General features: G+C 49.4%; 3 protein-coding genes across 3 annotated transcripts; 1 reads left to right on the top strand and 2 right to left on the bottom strand.

Moving 5' to 3' along the window:
• Positions 1-427: 427 nt before the first annotated feature.
• On the top strand, positions 428-2,165 carry F5B22DRAFT_56446 (Rio2, N-terminal-domain-containing protein). Its single transcript, XM_047973082.1, has 2 exons — positions 428-604; positions 673-2,165. The coding sequence occupies exons 1-2, from the start codon at positions 542-544 to the stop codon at positions 1,942-1,944; spliced, it is 1,335 nt and encodes a 444-aa protein (XP_047832934.1). The 5' UTR covers positions 428-541; the 3' UTR covers positions 1,945-2,165.
• A 658-nt stretch (positions 2,166-2,823) lies between these two features.
• Positions 2,824-4,385, bottom strand: F5B22DRAFT_635110 (uncharacterized protein; the record flags this gene model as incomplete). The annotated part of the gene is made up of 5 exons (XM_047977096.1): positions 2,824-3,082; positions 3,137-3,228; positions 3,282-3,371; positions 3,537-3,627; positions 3,679-4,385. The coding sequence occupies 5 exons, from the start codon at positions 4,383-4,385 to the stop codon at positions 2,824-2,826; spliced, it is 1,239 nt and encodes a 412-aa protein (XP_047832933.1).
• Positions 4,386-9,198: 4,813 nt separating this feature from the next.
• Positions 9,199-11,829, bottom strand: F5B22DRAFT_56408 (NADPH-cytochrome P450 reductase). The gene is made up of 4 exons (XM_047973077.1): positions 11,713-11,829; positions 9,748-11,645; positions 9,418-9,696; positions 9,199-9,358 (listed from the first exon to the last, which is right to left on the bottom strand). Exons 2-4 carry the CDS (start codon positions 11,533-11,535, stop codon positions 9,341-9,343), a joined length of 2,085 nt encoding a protein of 694 aa, XP_047832932.1. The 5' UTR covers positions 11,536-11,645; positions 11,713-11,829; the 3' UTR covers positions 9,199-9,340.
• Between the last annotated feature and the right edge of the window lie 4,698 nt (positions 11,830-16,527).

The raw sequence follows: 16,527 nt of genomic DNA, 5'->3' as shown, positions 1-16,527 counted from the left end.
GCCCCGCCCGCCCCCCCCCCCCCCCCCCCCCCCCCCCCCCCCCCCCCCCCCCCCCCCCGCCCCCCCCCCCCCCGCCCGGCCGCCCTCTATCATGATATTACGTATAGCATACACAGCACAGATTAACTACGCTTTGAAATCCATCCGTTGTTTCATTGATTTGTTGGCTTGTACTGTAGAAATCAGAAAACACCCCTCGATTCGTTTTATCGATAAGTGGGCGAGCTTGAATAATTTTGGCGGGGTACACTCACTCACTGCCAGCACGCTTGGTTGAATGATTGATAGTCGAGGGTTGTACCTGGGTATCATTCGTTCAACCTCAATTCTAACGTCCAGATTATATTCCTTTCATTCAGCCTCCTTGATACCCAAACCGCTCACAAGATTTGGACGAGATATACAGCGGAGTAGAAGGTGGAGAAATCCGAGACTCAACAACCGTCTCCCTCTCAGCACCTCGGAGACACAAACGAACACCATCTCATGATCTAGAAGTAAAGAGAAATAAAAAGGCGACAACAAGTCTAGATCGCCCACCATGAAACTCGACAGCAAGGCCATGCGCCACCTCACGGCCGAGGACTGGCGCGTCCTAACAGCCGTACGTCCCCGCCATCCCACCATATCCATCCCAGCATTCACCCAACTAATCCCCCCGTCCCCTCACAGGTCGAAATCGGCAGCAAGAACCACGAAGTCGTCCCGACGCCTCTAATAGAGAGCATATCAAAGCTGCGCGGGGGCGCCGGCCGCGTGCACCACTCGATCAGCGCGCTCGCCAAGGTCGGCCTGATCGCGCGGATGAAGGAAGCCCGGTACGACGGGTACCGCCTGACGTACGGCGGGCTCGACTACCTCGCGCTGCACACGTACGCCAGCCAGCGCGCCGTGTACAGCGTGGGCAACCAGATCGGCGTGGGCAAGGAGAGCGACATCCTGGTGGTCGCCGACGAGGCCGGGGTCCAGCACATTCTGAAGATCCACCGGCTGGGCCGCATCTCGTTTCGCACGGTGAAGGCGAATAGGGATTACCTGCGGAAGCGCCAGGGCGGGTCGTGGATGTACCTGTCGCGGCTTGCCGCGGAGCGCGAGTACGCCTTTATGCGCGCCCTCAAGGAAGAAGGCTTCCTCGTTCCCGAGCCCTTGTCGCAGAGCCGGCACACGATCCTGATGTCCCTCGTCGACGCTTTTCCCCTGCGGCAGATCGCGAGCGTGCCCGATCCCGCGCTCCTCTACGCCGAGCTCATCGCCCTCATCCTGCGCCTCGCCAAGCACGGCCTGATCCACGGCGATTTCAACGAGTTCAACATTCTAATCAAGGAAGAACCCATCCAAAATTCCTCGGATTCCGATGCCGAGCAGAACCAAACCTCATCAAAGGGCAAAGAAGTCGAGAGACACCCCGATCCCGAAGCGACCCCTGAGAGCTCAGGGGAGAAGGAGGAGATCAAGATCACCCCGGTCCTCATTGATTTCCCGCAGATGGTATCCATGGACCACGCCAACGCCGAGATGTACTTCGACCGCGACGTAGCCTGTGTGAAGCGCTTCTTCGAGCGGCGCTTTCACTTCGTCAGCACGCAGCCAGGCCCCTTCTTTAAGGACGCCAAGAAGACCGTCGGAAAGGACGGAGCTCGCCGTCTCGATGCCGCTGTCGAAGCCTCCGGCTTCTCGAAGAAGGCCCTCAAGGACCTAGAGGCAGCTATCCGCGAGCAGCAGGAGGCTAGAGGCCCTGAGGGGGAGCAGGATGATTCCTCAGTTGATGATGAGGATGAGGACAATGATGACGATGACGACGGCGAAAATGATCACTCTGGAAATGAGGAAAACAGCATAGATAATGACCAAGAGACAGACAATGAACCACCCAAGACGGGCACGAGCAGAGATGATCTTGTAAATGTAAGCATATCCAAATTAGCTATTGGGGACGCTACATAGGACAACAAATGGATTTCAATTAAACGAACCAACCCCCTTTTACCTGGTTGAAATCACAGCGACGGCCTCACAATGCTTGCGCGGATGATATTCAACACCAAACGCAACAAGGTTTGAAGACATTGATGTCAGCGGGAATATCAAAAATTACAAAATACATGTGTGAATCTATCGATACTGCCTATAGACTAAACTACAAGTCGTTCCCCCCTCTGGCAGTACAAGATGGAAAATAGTGTCTGGTAAAGATAGACACACAGTTTCAGTCCACTGAAAACCCTAGAATCGCAATACCACACAGATACTTGAGTCATCTTCAGCGACTCAAAGAGTCAAGTTAGTCACACTGTTGCAAAAAAGCCAGAACAATGTAACCATACAACCAACGGTGAAACACCCTTTGCCTGAACAAGACATGACAGGGAAAGATGCGCCAAGGTGATGATAGATCATGCCGAAACCAGACAAAATATGATGCCACGTGCATACACAAGACCAGAAAAGGCATGCCTACTCTTTCTGCTTCACAGGCGAAGATCGAGCGCTACCGTTCGCAACCAAGGGAGAATCGATATGAACTGTGACCCCCTCATCGCCCGACCCATCCTCCGAAGCTGCCGCTGCATTGCCGGAAACTGCATTGCCGGGCCTGCTCGCAGAGACGGTTAGCACGAGAGATGGAAATTACACTGAAACGCTGGGTTGATGGGCCGCTCAGCATACTCGCTTTGACCCCCTCCAGTCAAGCCGCGCCCCTGTCCACGAGTATTAATGCTAAGCGGGATAGTGCGAGCGGTGTAGCTAGGGTTTCTGCTCGGGTTGAGACGTTAGATAGTGTCATCAGGGAGAAGAGGTGAGGTGAAAAGCAATGAGCGAAACCTACGACGGAGCATTGAGGGCACGGCGGTAACCACCAGGCTGATTATACATGGCAGGACCCATTCCAACCATAGTCGTTCCGTATGCACCGACATTATATTCATTAGTACGGAATTGACGTCGCTCAGACGTGATACGCTTGAGTTCCTTCTGGGCTGGAGTGTCAGCATAGCGAATTTGCATAGGTAGTCCATCAGGCCCAAGCTTGACGCCCTGGAAATCCTTAATAACTCTGTCGCATATATCACGAGACTCGAACCTTCAACTTCGTCAGCCAATGCTCCTTAAAGCTAGGTGATTCCGTGCAGCTCACCGTGCGAACCCAACACCCCGACTATTGCCCATGCCGTCTCGAAGAATCTTGCTAGAAAGGATTGTAAAGCCAAGGAATACGGTACCAAGTTCCTGTGGGAAAGAAGTCAGATGTATAAGACTTTATCCCATATATTCGGACTCACAGCTTCAGAAAAGTGTCTAGGCAGGTTGGAGATGTAGAGGTTGGTAGATTCATCATCTCCTTCGGCCTTGAGGCGGGAGTTGAACGACTCCTGAGATGCGCACAGGTTAGTACCAAACAGGTCAAAATTTGGCGCATCTGGCATTGCCATCAAAGCATGCTTATGGCAACAGAAATTGCTTGAGAGCCGGGGAACACTATGATCACAGGGCTCAAAAATGCTATTGTAGAATGGGGTGGTGACTGGGGTTGTTACCCGAGCAAAGCCCACTTCGTATCCCAAACGGAAGAAGCCACGAATGCATGCCTCCGAGTCGTGAACGTCAAAAAATTTGGCAAAGCCAAAGCTACGAAAAGAATCAGCAGCGTGAATCTAGCACAGGACAGGCAGGACTAACCCTTTACAAGCCCCGGTGGTGGTATCAATGATCGCTTTCGAGGTCTCGACTTTTCCGAAGCGCTCGGCGTATCGCAGCAAAAGGTCATCATCAGTGGTGGGGTGAAGTCCACGGATGTAGACATTGCGGTTTCCGGGAATGTTGTTGACGAGACTCTGCTCAAGAGTCTTCATGCTCTTACGCGGAGTGAAGACCGCCGGAACAGCCGTTGGGATGGGAGGTTCACGTCGCAGCAAGGTATCAAGATCTCGATCGGCCGCGAGAGGGTAGGTGTAGAGACTCTTGGGGTTCTGAGCAACGTTGGCCATTCCTCCAAGATACTGTTGGGGAGAAGGCGTCGTATAGGACGAACGGTCGAAGACTGCAACTCGGGCAGCTGGGTCACGAGAAGCCATACTGCCTCCAAAGAAAGGAGTAGCAGGAGTAGACTCATTAGTTGAGTAAGATGATCGGCGATTCTCGAGGCCAGGGACCTCCTTCGTTGCAGCATCGGAGCGCTTAGACATAATGCCAGCACGACCAGGAGTATAGGGAAGATAGGGGTATGGCATGTAAGCAGGAAAGCCACCCTGTGCTAGGTATGGTGTAGTGAAGCCAGAATTGGCAGCATCGGGCGTCTGACCATATCCATAGGCTGGAATGCCGGCTGGAGCGTAACTAGCTGGGTACAGAAGCTGGCCATCAGCTGTGGTAACATAGGAATTCATGACCGGTGGCACTGCGCCGTTGGGACCAACTGTGGCTCCGTTGATTCCAAGTCCCCCAAGCTGGTTGGCAATAGTATTCATGCCAACATCGAGGGAGTTTTGACCCGTGAGGCCAGGCAAGTTAGCAGCAGCTTCGTGGGTGTTAGCGAGCTGCGCAGCCAGATAATGTTGCGGGATCACGCCAGCGTTCGTGGTAGCCATTGGGCCCTGCGCGGCTCTAGATGCAGCGCCTCGCTTAGCTCCAAAGTTATTATCGGCAGTCATGGTGCTAGTAGGATGATATGGCATAGTCATCTAGTTGTTTATCAACAAGTCAGCTATGATTTGAACAGAACTGTGATAATATGAAGCGTAAAAAGTCATTAACAAATCGAAAAGCGAAGCTCAGGCATCTGTGGAAGGGAATACACCTTGCGATAGGGTTGTGGCTTGTTATCAGGTATGCTCGTATGAATTATGGCAGGTAGATGGGCAATATAAAGTTCAGGGTGACTGTTCAGTTCTCCAGATATGTTTTGGTGTTCATCAAGCGGTACTCAAACAGACGATTTGGGCATATGAGGCAATATCAGGGGATATTGATGGTATAAAGGTATCCAAAAAGGCCGGAAATCCGAAAGGAGAGGAACTCAAATACCTGGTACAAAAGTTGAGGTTGATCTTGAGTGGCTTCGCTGGATTAATCTGAACAGAAGAACCTAAGTAGAGAGCAGTTAGCACAGCAGCAGAAGTGGGAGCGGCGTCACAAGGAAGTTAGAACGGTCCATAAATGAAAATGAACCGGCTCAGGGAATCAAAGCGGCCGGTGAGAACAATAAGAGAGGATTTCGAGTCACTTTAGGGGACAAACGTATTCGGTGCAGAAGGTGAACTGGGCTAGGGCTAATGGAAGCTATATCTTAGGGTAAAGTAGCAAGGAAGAATTATGTCAGCGCGAATAGTGCCAGGGAATACAGGCTTGTTTGGCAGGCATGCTAGATAGGGAGAAGAAACCTAAGTAGCTTTATTTCGACTACCAATATCAGAGGAAACTGGCTTGTTTGTAGCTCGATGAAGGTAGTGATGCTGGAATTCTCGTCGCTCAGCGGTGATGAAACACAAGTTGTAGGCCAAATGACTTCATGAAGGCAAGAATACAAGTGAAGCAATCAAGGTAATGTCAAAAGAGGGCGACGAAGAGTTGGAAGTAAGGCGGACATGCCCCAAGACTGAAACAGAGTAGTAGCGCGCACGCTTTTGGGGAGCAAATCATCATTGGCAAGGTAGCCAAGGATACAGATCAATCGGATATAGATCAGGACTCACTTTGCAGTATCTGTCTGGCAATGCCAATGTTGTTGCTACCAAGAGGGTCAGAAGAAAGCGAGTGGTAACAAGTAAAATAGTACAGCTAGCGAGCAAGGTGGGAATCGAAAGTGATTGTGGAGATGCGGGTGCTGGATGAGTTGATGCTATGCTGGAGAACCAAGTTGGGAGAAGAGAAGAGAAGGGGGAAGAGGAAGAAGACAGATGGGAGATGGGAGATGAGGTTAGGAGGAAGAGACCTGAGCTGGTAGCTCGAGGGACACAAGAACCACAGGCCTGAAAAGAGCCAAAATTGGGTTTGTCGAGGTGGGCAGGAAGGAGGAACAGGAGAGAGGCAGGGCAAGCTCGATTCCCAGGAGATTAGGTAAGGATCATCGAAAAGGTGCAGGCGACTGAATGTACTTACCTGCTAGAAACGCAGAGGTAGAGACGGAAGGCAGCTCAGATATAAGTAATACAAGTAGGAGCAAGCAAGCCTCAGCCAGGCGACGAGGAAGCTGCGTGCAACGTATTTCGATCTTGGCTTGGTGAGAGATGCAGATACAAGTGAAGACGATACTTGGGTATGCTCTAGATCATGTAGAGTAAGTCTTCAGTACCAAGAGTAAAATATCGTCAACGTTGGGCACTAGTAGTACTGATGACCGACGCAGATTATGGTGAGTAAAGTGGTATTGGGAGAGAGGGAGGAGAGAGGAAGAAGGTGTAAGTGTGTGGATATCGAGGTGAGAAAGTGTGGTAAGGTTTAGCCGATCTTTCCCACACCAAACGAGAGGTATCGTCACCGTTTTTATAGCTGGTTTTGTAGCCAGTACCTGACGTGACTGTACGGATGCCAAAGTTTGTTGCAGCCAAGGCACGTCACGTCATTCCTGGGCTGAAGGAGAAGACTGTGGAAGTAGGTAGGTACCTCCCGTAGCTGAGAGACCAATGCGTCGTGGTGGAGGCTGAGGTTGATGTTGACACGTGAAAAAGAGTACATAAGGTTGCGTAGATGCTGATTGATTGTATTCGTGTGGCATTCGTGCCACTCACAGCACGCACGTGGGGAGTAGGCGCTGCTCAAGCAACAATGACCACAGCAACTAGTACCTCCGCAACTCGCTCGAGGTCTTATGGACGGAAGACCTGCCCACGCATCTGCTGATGTGTTTGGAAAACACGTCTAGCTCATCCCCTCTCTCTATTCCTCCAGTTTCCCGTAGCCCTGTAGTAGCAACGTTGACTTGGCGCTTGTAGTCCGGCAGTGACTGCTGTAACTTGTCTATGGTTTGTACCATCGATCAGTAAGTGACGTAAAAAAGCAATGAAAGAAAGGCAGGGTAACGGGAATCTCAGCAATATGCCTTGGCGGTTTCTATGTTATCTGTGTGCCCATGTTCAGCTTCTCAAACTCCGTACCTACCTTGATCTCAAAGGACTAGACCTCCTTCCATACCTCTTACTTAGCGCAAAGGATTGGGCTACTTATTTTGTATTCAGGTTAGCCACACGGGATTTTAGAAATTGAAGACACAAGCATCTGTTCAATCCAAGAGTATTGACTAGCCGATAGTATTTGACTTTGGACTCTTTGATGTCAACAGTAACTCCTTGCGACAAAGGATGTATGTCAATCGTGAGGGCCCTCTGAAGCTTGTTTTATATCGCCTTCCGTTCTCTAATACAGACTATCAGCTAAACTCAACATTTTATGAATCATAGAGTTGAAACCTTGTGAAATACAATGCTTGAGAACAAAGTGATCAAAAGCAGGTTATTACCTCTGAGCTTTGGTAGGATTTGACTTATACGACATTGCAATTTGGTCTTAAACAATTGTAAGAGCAGGTCAGGATCCTGTTTTCATTCGCTTTCGGCTTGTTGTATACCCTTTTGTCCCCTGAGCTGATATGAGAGACAGTATTTGGTTCATCCAATATATGAAAAGCCTATCTTGATGTTAGACACATCTACCAGGTGTATTCTTCGGGAATTTTCGTAATCTCCATCTCGTAGATGAGGCCAAAGAGCAATGAGATAGTCTTGCGCAAAACAATAGAGAAGAAGAGAGAGAAGACTGCAGTACCCCAACTAACAATACTGGTAGTTGACCAAGAGGATATTTGCTGGCAGAGTGGCCCAATTCCAAGACTGCAATATATCAAGGGAGGAAATGGTGGTTAGTAGACTAGGTACTTATTAGAGACCTGGCTACAGCCAGCCTCAATTGTCCATATTTAGGATAGGCTAGGTATGTTACACGTCTGGGGATGGATGGATGGATGACTCGGCCATGACGAATTACATGGCGCCGGAGGCTGGATCATCGCCACTTGATGCACATCCCGGCGAGACATTCTAGACCTCCGTATAGAACACTCCGTCCGGTTCACTGGTGTTTTGCCAAGAGCCAGCATGGAGCTGATAAGAATTAAGACACTTTCGGGCTTCTCCAGGCGGATAATCGTTGCTTTCGACAGCTCCTTATATGCTTCTTGTACAGCCTGTGGCTTTTTATATTCAACGTGTGGTAGCCTCTTGAGTTATAATATCCGCACCTGTAGAAGAACAGTCTATACTCTTCTTTTGCGCACCATTCGCCTTGAATGTGACTTTGCCGCTTATGGATCAGATCGCTTGTGCTGTCTTGTCGATGTCTCAACTCATCAACGTGTCTCAGTAGAAAGTAGGTAGTCACTTGTTTTTTTCCCTGCTGCCAAAACTCCTTATCCCATATCCGACTTTGGACAGCAAGGATTTTCGGGAGGTATATAGGTTACCGTACTACAGAGAACTACACTAGTTGGTTGCTTATTACTTTCCAATCAAGCCGACTGTCAACAGGCCCAAGGTGATGGAACTTCTCGCCCATTCATAGGAGGAGGACCAAATTAGAAACATGGATGACATGTGATTGTACGCGTCGAAGTTCCTCCTTGTGGCATTCCTGATGGTTAAAAAGCAATGAGTATTGGCCATTCCTTTATGAATATGGGCTGTGTCGGATCTCGGATAAGCTAATGGCAACGTTTCTACCATAGATGGGCGCCGATCTTCCACGTGCTTTATGTAGTATAAGGTTGTTCGTGGGAATTGAACCGTACTTCTTAACTCTTGGGGGCCGATTGCTTCATACAATGCCGGCCTTGTGAACTTTATATTGAATTGCAAGAGCGAATGTATTCTGTGTTGCGTATTCTAGAGATAGCAGGGAGATTCGGCTGCAGATATTCGTGGCGTCATACTCAGGAAATATCGTCTTTGCCATGGTTATATATCCGTACCTGTTCCTTTTTGCATCGACGCCGAGAAGCTAGCGTAGCCACTGTTACTTATGTGAAAGCTATGCACTTACTACCTTTCACCCGCAGGAGAAACTCGTGAATAATGTAGGCAACAAGGAATAATAAAAAATCATGAAGAGTCTAATGAAATCATTATGTTATATATACCACTAATGTATCATGGTCGCGAAACTCGCGATGAACCTCTATTGAACAGATCGCCTGCCAAATCCACCCCAAACCAATTTGCATGGGAATTCGAGGTGTTCTAGTAAACCTATGGCTCTAAACACTCCGACAAGGTCTACGCCAAATCAACACCTCTTATGCGGGTTATATTTAAATGCTCACATCGCTGTAAGGAACGCTCTCTTGGGTATTTCATCATGACCAGACATCCTCCTGTTGAATTGATTAGTGGTTACTATACAGATATGTTGAAAGGCAATGTTGGGACGTACTTGATATTGGTTGGCGGCTCTCATATTCTTGACAATTTCTTCGCCTTTTGTTTCGGGCACGCCACGCTCCTTGGCAATAATTTGACCCAAAACAGTGTTGACTTCTCGAGCCATGTTAGCTGCATCACCGCAGACATAGATATATGCCTTGTTTTGGAGGAGCTCATTGATCTCCTTAGCTCTCTCCTTGAGACGGTGCTGAACATAGACCTTCTTGGAGCCCTCACGGGAAAAGGCCGTTACTAGCTCGAATTTGTCGCCTAGAACCTTCTTGTATTCCTGCGATTATTAGTATAGCACGTACATTGTGTAGAAACATCAAACACCTACCTCCCACTCTGATTCGTACATGAAGTCCTCTGTACGTTTTCGGCAACCGAAGAACAGAATAGTTTTTCCGACATTTTCACCGGACTCTGCCTGCCTGGCACGTTCTTGGACGAAGCCACGCATGGGGGCCACACCAGTACCAGGGCCAATCAAGATGATGGGCTTAGAAGGGTCTGAAGGCAGTTTGAAATTTGAGTGTCGTACATGAACAGGGACGTGGACACCATCATATTTGTTTCGTGGGCCCATAAGCTCGTATGTCAGACCAAATGGCTCGGGGTTGGGGTCGCCGTTTTGCTTCTGTTTAAGAGCAAGCAAGTAGTTGGTGGCAACTCCCTTGAAGGGGTCACTACGACCAGGAATCAACTGATTCTCAACAACAGCCGTGATGGAGATCTTCTTGGGTTGAACAAGAGACGATGACGAGATCGAATAGTAACGGGGCTGCAGCTTATTCAGACCCTCAATGAAAGCAGAGAACGGAACGCTAGGCCATTTCTTGCCCCCGCTGACAACGCTAAGGGTTCGAGATATGTTGTAGTGGTTCTTGCTGATCTTGTCGTGGAAATAGTCCTTGTCGCCTCCAAGCTTAATCATTTCAGCCTTAGCATCCTCATCAGGAGCAAATGCAGCCAGAGTCCCGAGGAACTGACGGGAAACAGGAGCACAGATTTCGAGATGGTACCGTATGATAGCGTCAAAAGTCGTAGGAGTAGGGAAGGGGACCTTGGCAGTAGGCTCAAGAGCCTTGACACTAATAACAGCATCTCTCTTGTCCTGCAAGCCCAAGATATTCAACATTTCGTCGACCTCTTGACCAGGGTTAGTCGGCCAGACCGCAATGTGGTCTCCAGTCTGGTATGTCAGATTAGATCCACTAATATCGACCTCCAAGTGAAGGCAGTTTCGGTCTTTAACGCTAAACAGTTCCTTGGACTCGGCAATGGGCGCAATGTAAGGGTTATGGGCGTTGAATGGACCCTTGGCAGTCCCTTCGAGGTGCATCTTGTTTGGCTCTCCTAGATATACCTCGGAAGACTCCTTGGTCAAGTTGTCACGCTCAACGATGCCGAAGATTGGTTCGTAAACGGCCTCACGCTCTTCCAAGCCCATCTTCTCTGCCAGTGCAGCCCACATGGGATCTTTCCAAGCCAAGAAGTCTTCTTCCATGGTGCCGGCACCGTCATCACCCTCTCCGGCTTCGCCGACTCTGTGAGCACCGAGCTTCTCCAAAGCCTTGTTGACATTGCGGACCATAGAGTTATAGTGTTCATACGTGTTGTTGCCCAGACCGAACGCAACGTATGTTAGGTTACCAAGAGGCGGGTCGTTCGAATTAGAAAATGAAGGCTCGTCACCCGTAATAAATTCGTAAAAGTCAACGGCGTTATCAGTAGGCTCGCCTTCGCCGTAGGTCGCAAGAACAAACATGGCGACCTTGTCTTCGGGGAAGGTATCGAGATTATCGAAATCATACTCTTCCAAATCGGCAACCATGGTCTCGAGACCGTATCGGCTCTTGCCTTCTTTAGCCAACCTCGAGGCGTAGTCTTCGGCGGTACCAGTCTGCGAACCGTAAAAAATGACACAGTTCTTACCCGACTCTTCCATCTTCTCCACGATATTCCTCGTCTTCCCGGCTTTGGCGCCGGCGCCATTGGTGTTGGCGAACGACGAGGCGTATGGGTCTTTAGTTACCCCCCATAGCTTGCCCTTTGTGAAATAGGCAGCCGTGCCTAGCAGAATAACCGCGAGGACAACGATGTCCAAGGTATCGAGTTGCGCCATGTTGGCAAGTTCACAATAAGTGTCACTACAATGGAATGTGTGGCGGGGCTTTGCGGCAGTTGAGTCAAACGAATGCGTGGTTATTAGCAACGATTCGGTTGATAGGAAGACTTCGAATACAGATTGAATTAGCAATGTGGTACTACCAACCAGCTGCGGACACCTTGACGTACTGACAGTAGCAGTCGTGCACAGGCTGGCTCGGGACAGGATTTGTGGATGACACCGCACGAGGACTCACAGCAAGAATAAGTATCAAAAGTCCAACCCAGGCCAGTTGGGAACAAAATGTCCCAAAATATCCTCCAAGTGGATTTGCCGAGCGATCTGTCCTATGGGCGGCAGGGGTTCGGTTTTAAATAGCCCTACCTACCTGTCTAGCCAGAGAGGGGCATGTGAAGGAAAGAAACAACTACGCTGAGCGGCGTTGGCTCGGATGTGAAGCGATGCACGCAGAAGGAAAGGTGAAGAAGAAAAAGACCTCGATAGAGAGGGCTGGGTTCCTCGGGCCCGGCGAAGTCGATGTCTCGAGTCACGGGTCGGTGGAATTGGCAGAGACCGGGACGGGGGGGAGGGAAGAGAAGGGAACGTGGAAGTGTTGGAGGAATCTCGCTGATGGTGGCATCGGTGAGTTTTCTACTATTTGCTGCACCAACAGTGTCACCAAGAAAACGCACGATAAGGACAGCCTGGACAGGTACCTTACTATACCTAACTTATGGGGCTCAGCGGGAGACTACCCAGGTCGGTAAGTACCTACCCGGTGTACTGTCCCAAGCACTGTCGGCACACCCAAACGCACCCGACGCACCCTCGCCAATGCCGAATTGCCCCACTGAGACACTGTAGTTCAGCCCTGGAGCCCTGGAGCCGCCGGCTTGGGGGCTTGCGACTGGGGGACTTTAGGTACCTTACTTTGGGGGGCAATGTCGTATACCAGTGGTGCCATGCGGCCAGGCTGGCTGGCCTGTTACATAAGTACCTATTATTACTGGCAGATATGTGCAGCAGGGAGATAAGGACTAATTCAACATCATTAGAGTCAGGTAAGTAAGTAAGTAAGTAAGTACAGTAATGATTGATTATCTTATGCATCTCTCTTGGCGACGTGTGGCACGGTTACATACCTAGATCCACGATGGGTTTATGATTTATTTTTGGGAGGGTTAAGCTGCCAGGCTGAAGTTGTCAAATTACCAGCGACAGCCCCATCCTGTACGTACCTAGACGGCTATATTATCCTGTTTGATAGGTATGGTCATGTTCATGGTATACGTCAAAGTGTCTACGCTGTGTCAAACCTCTACATGTAATTCCCAGAGATTCATCCCACGCTACGTGTTTAGAAGTAGGTATTGTAGATACCTCCACCTGGTTCGAGTGTGCATCCTTGACTTCAACTTCTTGCAATCTGTCCTTACGCTACATGAACAGTAGCGATTCGCCGATGTGGTGCCATTATCTTTAGCCCCCCTTTTCGCAAATCATAGTCCCAGATCCTTCGTCTCTCAGCCACTTAGCAGCTAAGCTCAACCGCATATCTTACTCATCATGCGGCTAACGCATGTTTCGTCCTTGCATTATTCGGAAGAGAGGGTACAAGCCTTGACAGACCTTGGCGAAATGCTAGGTATCACTTATAAGTTATAGCCCGCCTCGGACCTACCGTAATCGACCATTTAGACACCACTGCCGGAGGTTTTTTTTAATTATTTTTTATTACTTAATTATTTTTATTTTTTGCTTCCTTTGGTGAGGCGATTTGTTTACTTAGGTGGGTTACCAGATCACTGGATCTTCGGGCGGTGGTACAAAGGTAGGCCTTCTATCATAGAGGCGCGATTACGGGGACTTATGACATACCGCTCATTCCCGGCAAACCTCGCTCCCCCCGAAACCCCGATGGCATACAATGCCTGGCAGTTGGGTTCGGAAACGCTGGGACCAATAGCGGACGCAGTACATGAACCCAGTGTTTCCTCCGGCAGTTCCTGATCTGCATTAATTGCATTCCATCCGTTTCTAGAAAAAATCTGACCTCGGACGGAACCTCGGAGCTGGGAGAAGAGGATCGTGTCTAATCGTGGTATCTGTTGATGGGCCGATTTTCTGATGGCGAGTGGGACCGAGGAATGAGTGAGACATTACTGACCATGGCACTGCATCGACGGATCTGGACGGACAAGGTTCGAACTGACTGCTTATATACGTCGAGGTGCAAAAACTGGCGCAATAACCATAATTCGGGTTCTCTCTCTCGGTCACGGTGGGCACATGTGAATGTACCGATATCGCAACACCGAATCCGAAAGTGTGCCGGGCTGCATAGACCCACGGCATATTGTGCACGATTCAACTGAGTTGTGCATTTGACAAGAGAACTGCCGTAGGTCGACGTCGGCTCCTGAAATGTAAATAGTACAGGCCCGCCCCGTTAAGCCCATTTCGTATTCGTATTTGCCGCCGGCATTCGGGTCGTCTGAAATTAACCCCATTCCGTGAACACTGGAGCATCTGGATTTATCTACGCGAGCAGCAAGACACTCCTTAAAGTGTTTTGCGCATCATGGTGACTGACAGTTGCCCACAACGGTGATTCAAAGTTTCCCCTTGCGTTTACTTGCATAGGTACAGATGGCATAACCCTGCAAGCCGACGATGTCGAGATGTATCACTAGCTTGACTTGGGCAAGTTTAAGTCTGGGACCGTGGGCGAATAAACTCAGACTAACGGACACCAAGGTCGGCTCCAGTACCACCCCATGGGTATTGCCAGTCCGTGTTTACTAGGTATGTAGACAAATACACTGGCGAGGCTGGCAACTTGTACTAAGATAGACGGTATACGTGATAAAGCGAACCCTCATCTCCATTTATAGTTGAAATAGATATCAACTGGCAGTTATCAAGGTATCCGTTAGGGTGCTGCGTTCTGATAATCGATGCTACGTGACGTACCATTGCGTACATACATGATGCTGTCTTTGATAATCGGCTATTCTGATCATCGTCCCGTGGTAGTTTCCAAGTGTTTCGCCGCTATTTTATATATACGCATGTGGCGAGTAAAGGAAGCGAATGTTAACCAATAAATAGAAAATTGGAACTGTGAGCAGAAAACACTTCTACAACCTAGGTACCTAGTATCTACAGACTGCAGTACGTAGGTAGTAGGCGTGGTCCCTTTCTCCAGACTACCTACACTAAATTGGAAATCGCCGGATCGCTCTGTTAGGACGACATCATTCGCTACCACCTAGATGCTCAAAGAGAATTCAAGATTGATGGGTACAATTTATAGTTATACTTTATATGGTTATATTCATTATGAATTTCTTGTTAATGCTTTAAAACCAAATGCAGAATTCTCTAAGCACTTAAGTATGGAGCCGAAGATTGTGGTGTACGAAGTAAGCTGACGCAAGAGCTCAGTCTTGCGGCGGCGGGCTCCGATGAAGATTTGCTGTACGTACTAATCGCAAGATACCTATACCTAGATAGGTACATGTAAGCACCATCGGCACCCAAATTTTGTGAAATTTTGTGATGCGACTTTGTGGGATAGCAACTCCCAACTTGGCTCAAGAGGAATGCATACCTTGGCTCAAGAGAAAAAAAATCACCAATAAAGACACTATCTGACCAGGCAGTACCGAGGTGTCCATAATGGTACTGACCACGTGCTATTAATTGGCCCAAGATCTCAGTCAAGCACTTTAGCCGTTGACCATCCAGATAGCTTTGTCTACGAAGTACTGTATTGTCACTTTTTTTTTTTTTTTTTGGTAACTCGAGAGATGGATTTCGTAACACCACAAGCGGTGTGGCACTGGTGCCTGGACACAAGCTCCAGCTAACCCTGATATGCCATTGGCCTGATCATCAACGCTTGACGTTACCCACGTCACATGTAACAGATCCGAAAGTCTCTTCACCAATGCACAAGCCACCTTTGACGGCAGTCCAGCTATATTATTACCCATCCTAGCGAAGACGAACAAAATTCGAGGAACAAGGGCCAATAGAAATCCTGACCATAACTAGGCACTATTCCGCAGTAGTGTCAGGCTAAGCTATTGTGGACAGAGTCTACTAACCCAGTGTAGATAGACGGCAGACATCTCTGTGGTCCCTACCTGCAGCTGCCATGCTACCGGGTAGGTACCTATGTAGAGGTCGGTATCGAGAGATTCATTTTATCTACTAATCTCCGGAGTATTCATCATCCATCTCTCTATTTGCTTGCTTGCTTGCCTGTATTCTTCGTCATCGATCGTGGCATTAGCGATTTCAAGTCGTCTCTTCTACGCTCGAACTTAAGGCTGGACGCAAACTTCGTGTTTCGCGTCAACACATTACCCTAGCCAGCGACATATCATGGACGCGGTTTGATAACCATGGGTGAGTTCGGCTCTGTGTGTGATTGACTTCCTAGACTTGGCTGGTGCGGGATTCACTGGTTGCCGTTGGTCGCTGGCCGCTCGTGGTGATAGAATGGCATTGGATGGTGTCTCGACGCTTCGGATATGCTTGTTGCGCAACCATTACCATCGCCGCACCCCAGCGGGCACCGACTTTTACCTTTGAGATCCCTCCGCCTCGATGTCGTCCTATGCTGCCCCTCCCACAATTCCCCCATTCTCCATCCACTGCCGGGCTGCTGCATGCCTGCTCCACGTCGCGCGATCTTTATTTGCATGTCCCCCGGCCCTATCGCATGTGCAGTTGTGTCGCTGCTGTCGTGCTCCTTCACCATCGTCCTGTTTCACAAGAGAGGGGACGCTCCCTGTGTCCCTGCGCCCGAGCACGCACTCCCATGCCGCCGTCCCCTTTGCTGACTCCCTTGTCGCATTTTGTAGCTCCGTCCCAAAAGACGCTGCCCGAATACCCTCCTCGTTCAGCCTCGCGTTTGAATGCCTACGACGAAGATAACGATGCCTGGGAAAACACCTTGAAACCTTTACCCCACGACCCAGCTGTGAACCGTGCCAT

This window comes from Xylaria bambusicola (genome assembly GCF_022495145.1).
Source record: "Xylaria bambusicola strain CBS 139988 unplaced genomic scaffold F5B22scaffold_11, whole genome shotgun sequence".
NCBI classification, from domain to species: Eukaryota; Fungi; Ascomycota; class Sordariomycetes; order Xylariales; family Xylariaceae; genus Xylaria; species Xylaria bambusicola.
Note: the sequence above shows the minus strand (reverse complement) of the source record. Positions and strands in the feature narration are given on the sequence as shown.

Bases quoted from the DNA above. Each gene is read 5' to 3' on its own strand.
- F5B22DRAFT_56446 (XM_047973082.1), top strand. From the start codon at position 542: ATGAAACTCGACAGCAAGGCCATGCGCCACCTCACGGCCGAGGACTGG. The intron at 605-672 runs GTACGTCCCCGC...GTCCCCTCACAG, and splicing joins ACTGGCGCGTCCTAACAGCC to GTCGAAATCGGCAGCAAGAA.
- F5B22DRAFT_56408 (XM_047973077.1), bottom strand. From the start codon at position 11,535: ATGGCGCAACTCGATACCTTGGACATCGTTGTCCTCGCGGTTATTCTG. The intron at 9,697-9,747 runs GTAGGTGTTTGA...TAATAATCGCAG, and splicing joins TGTACGAATCAGAGTGGGAG to GAATACAAGAAGGTTCTAGG.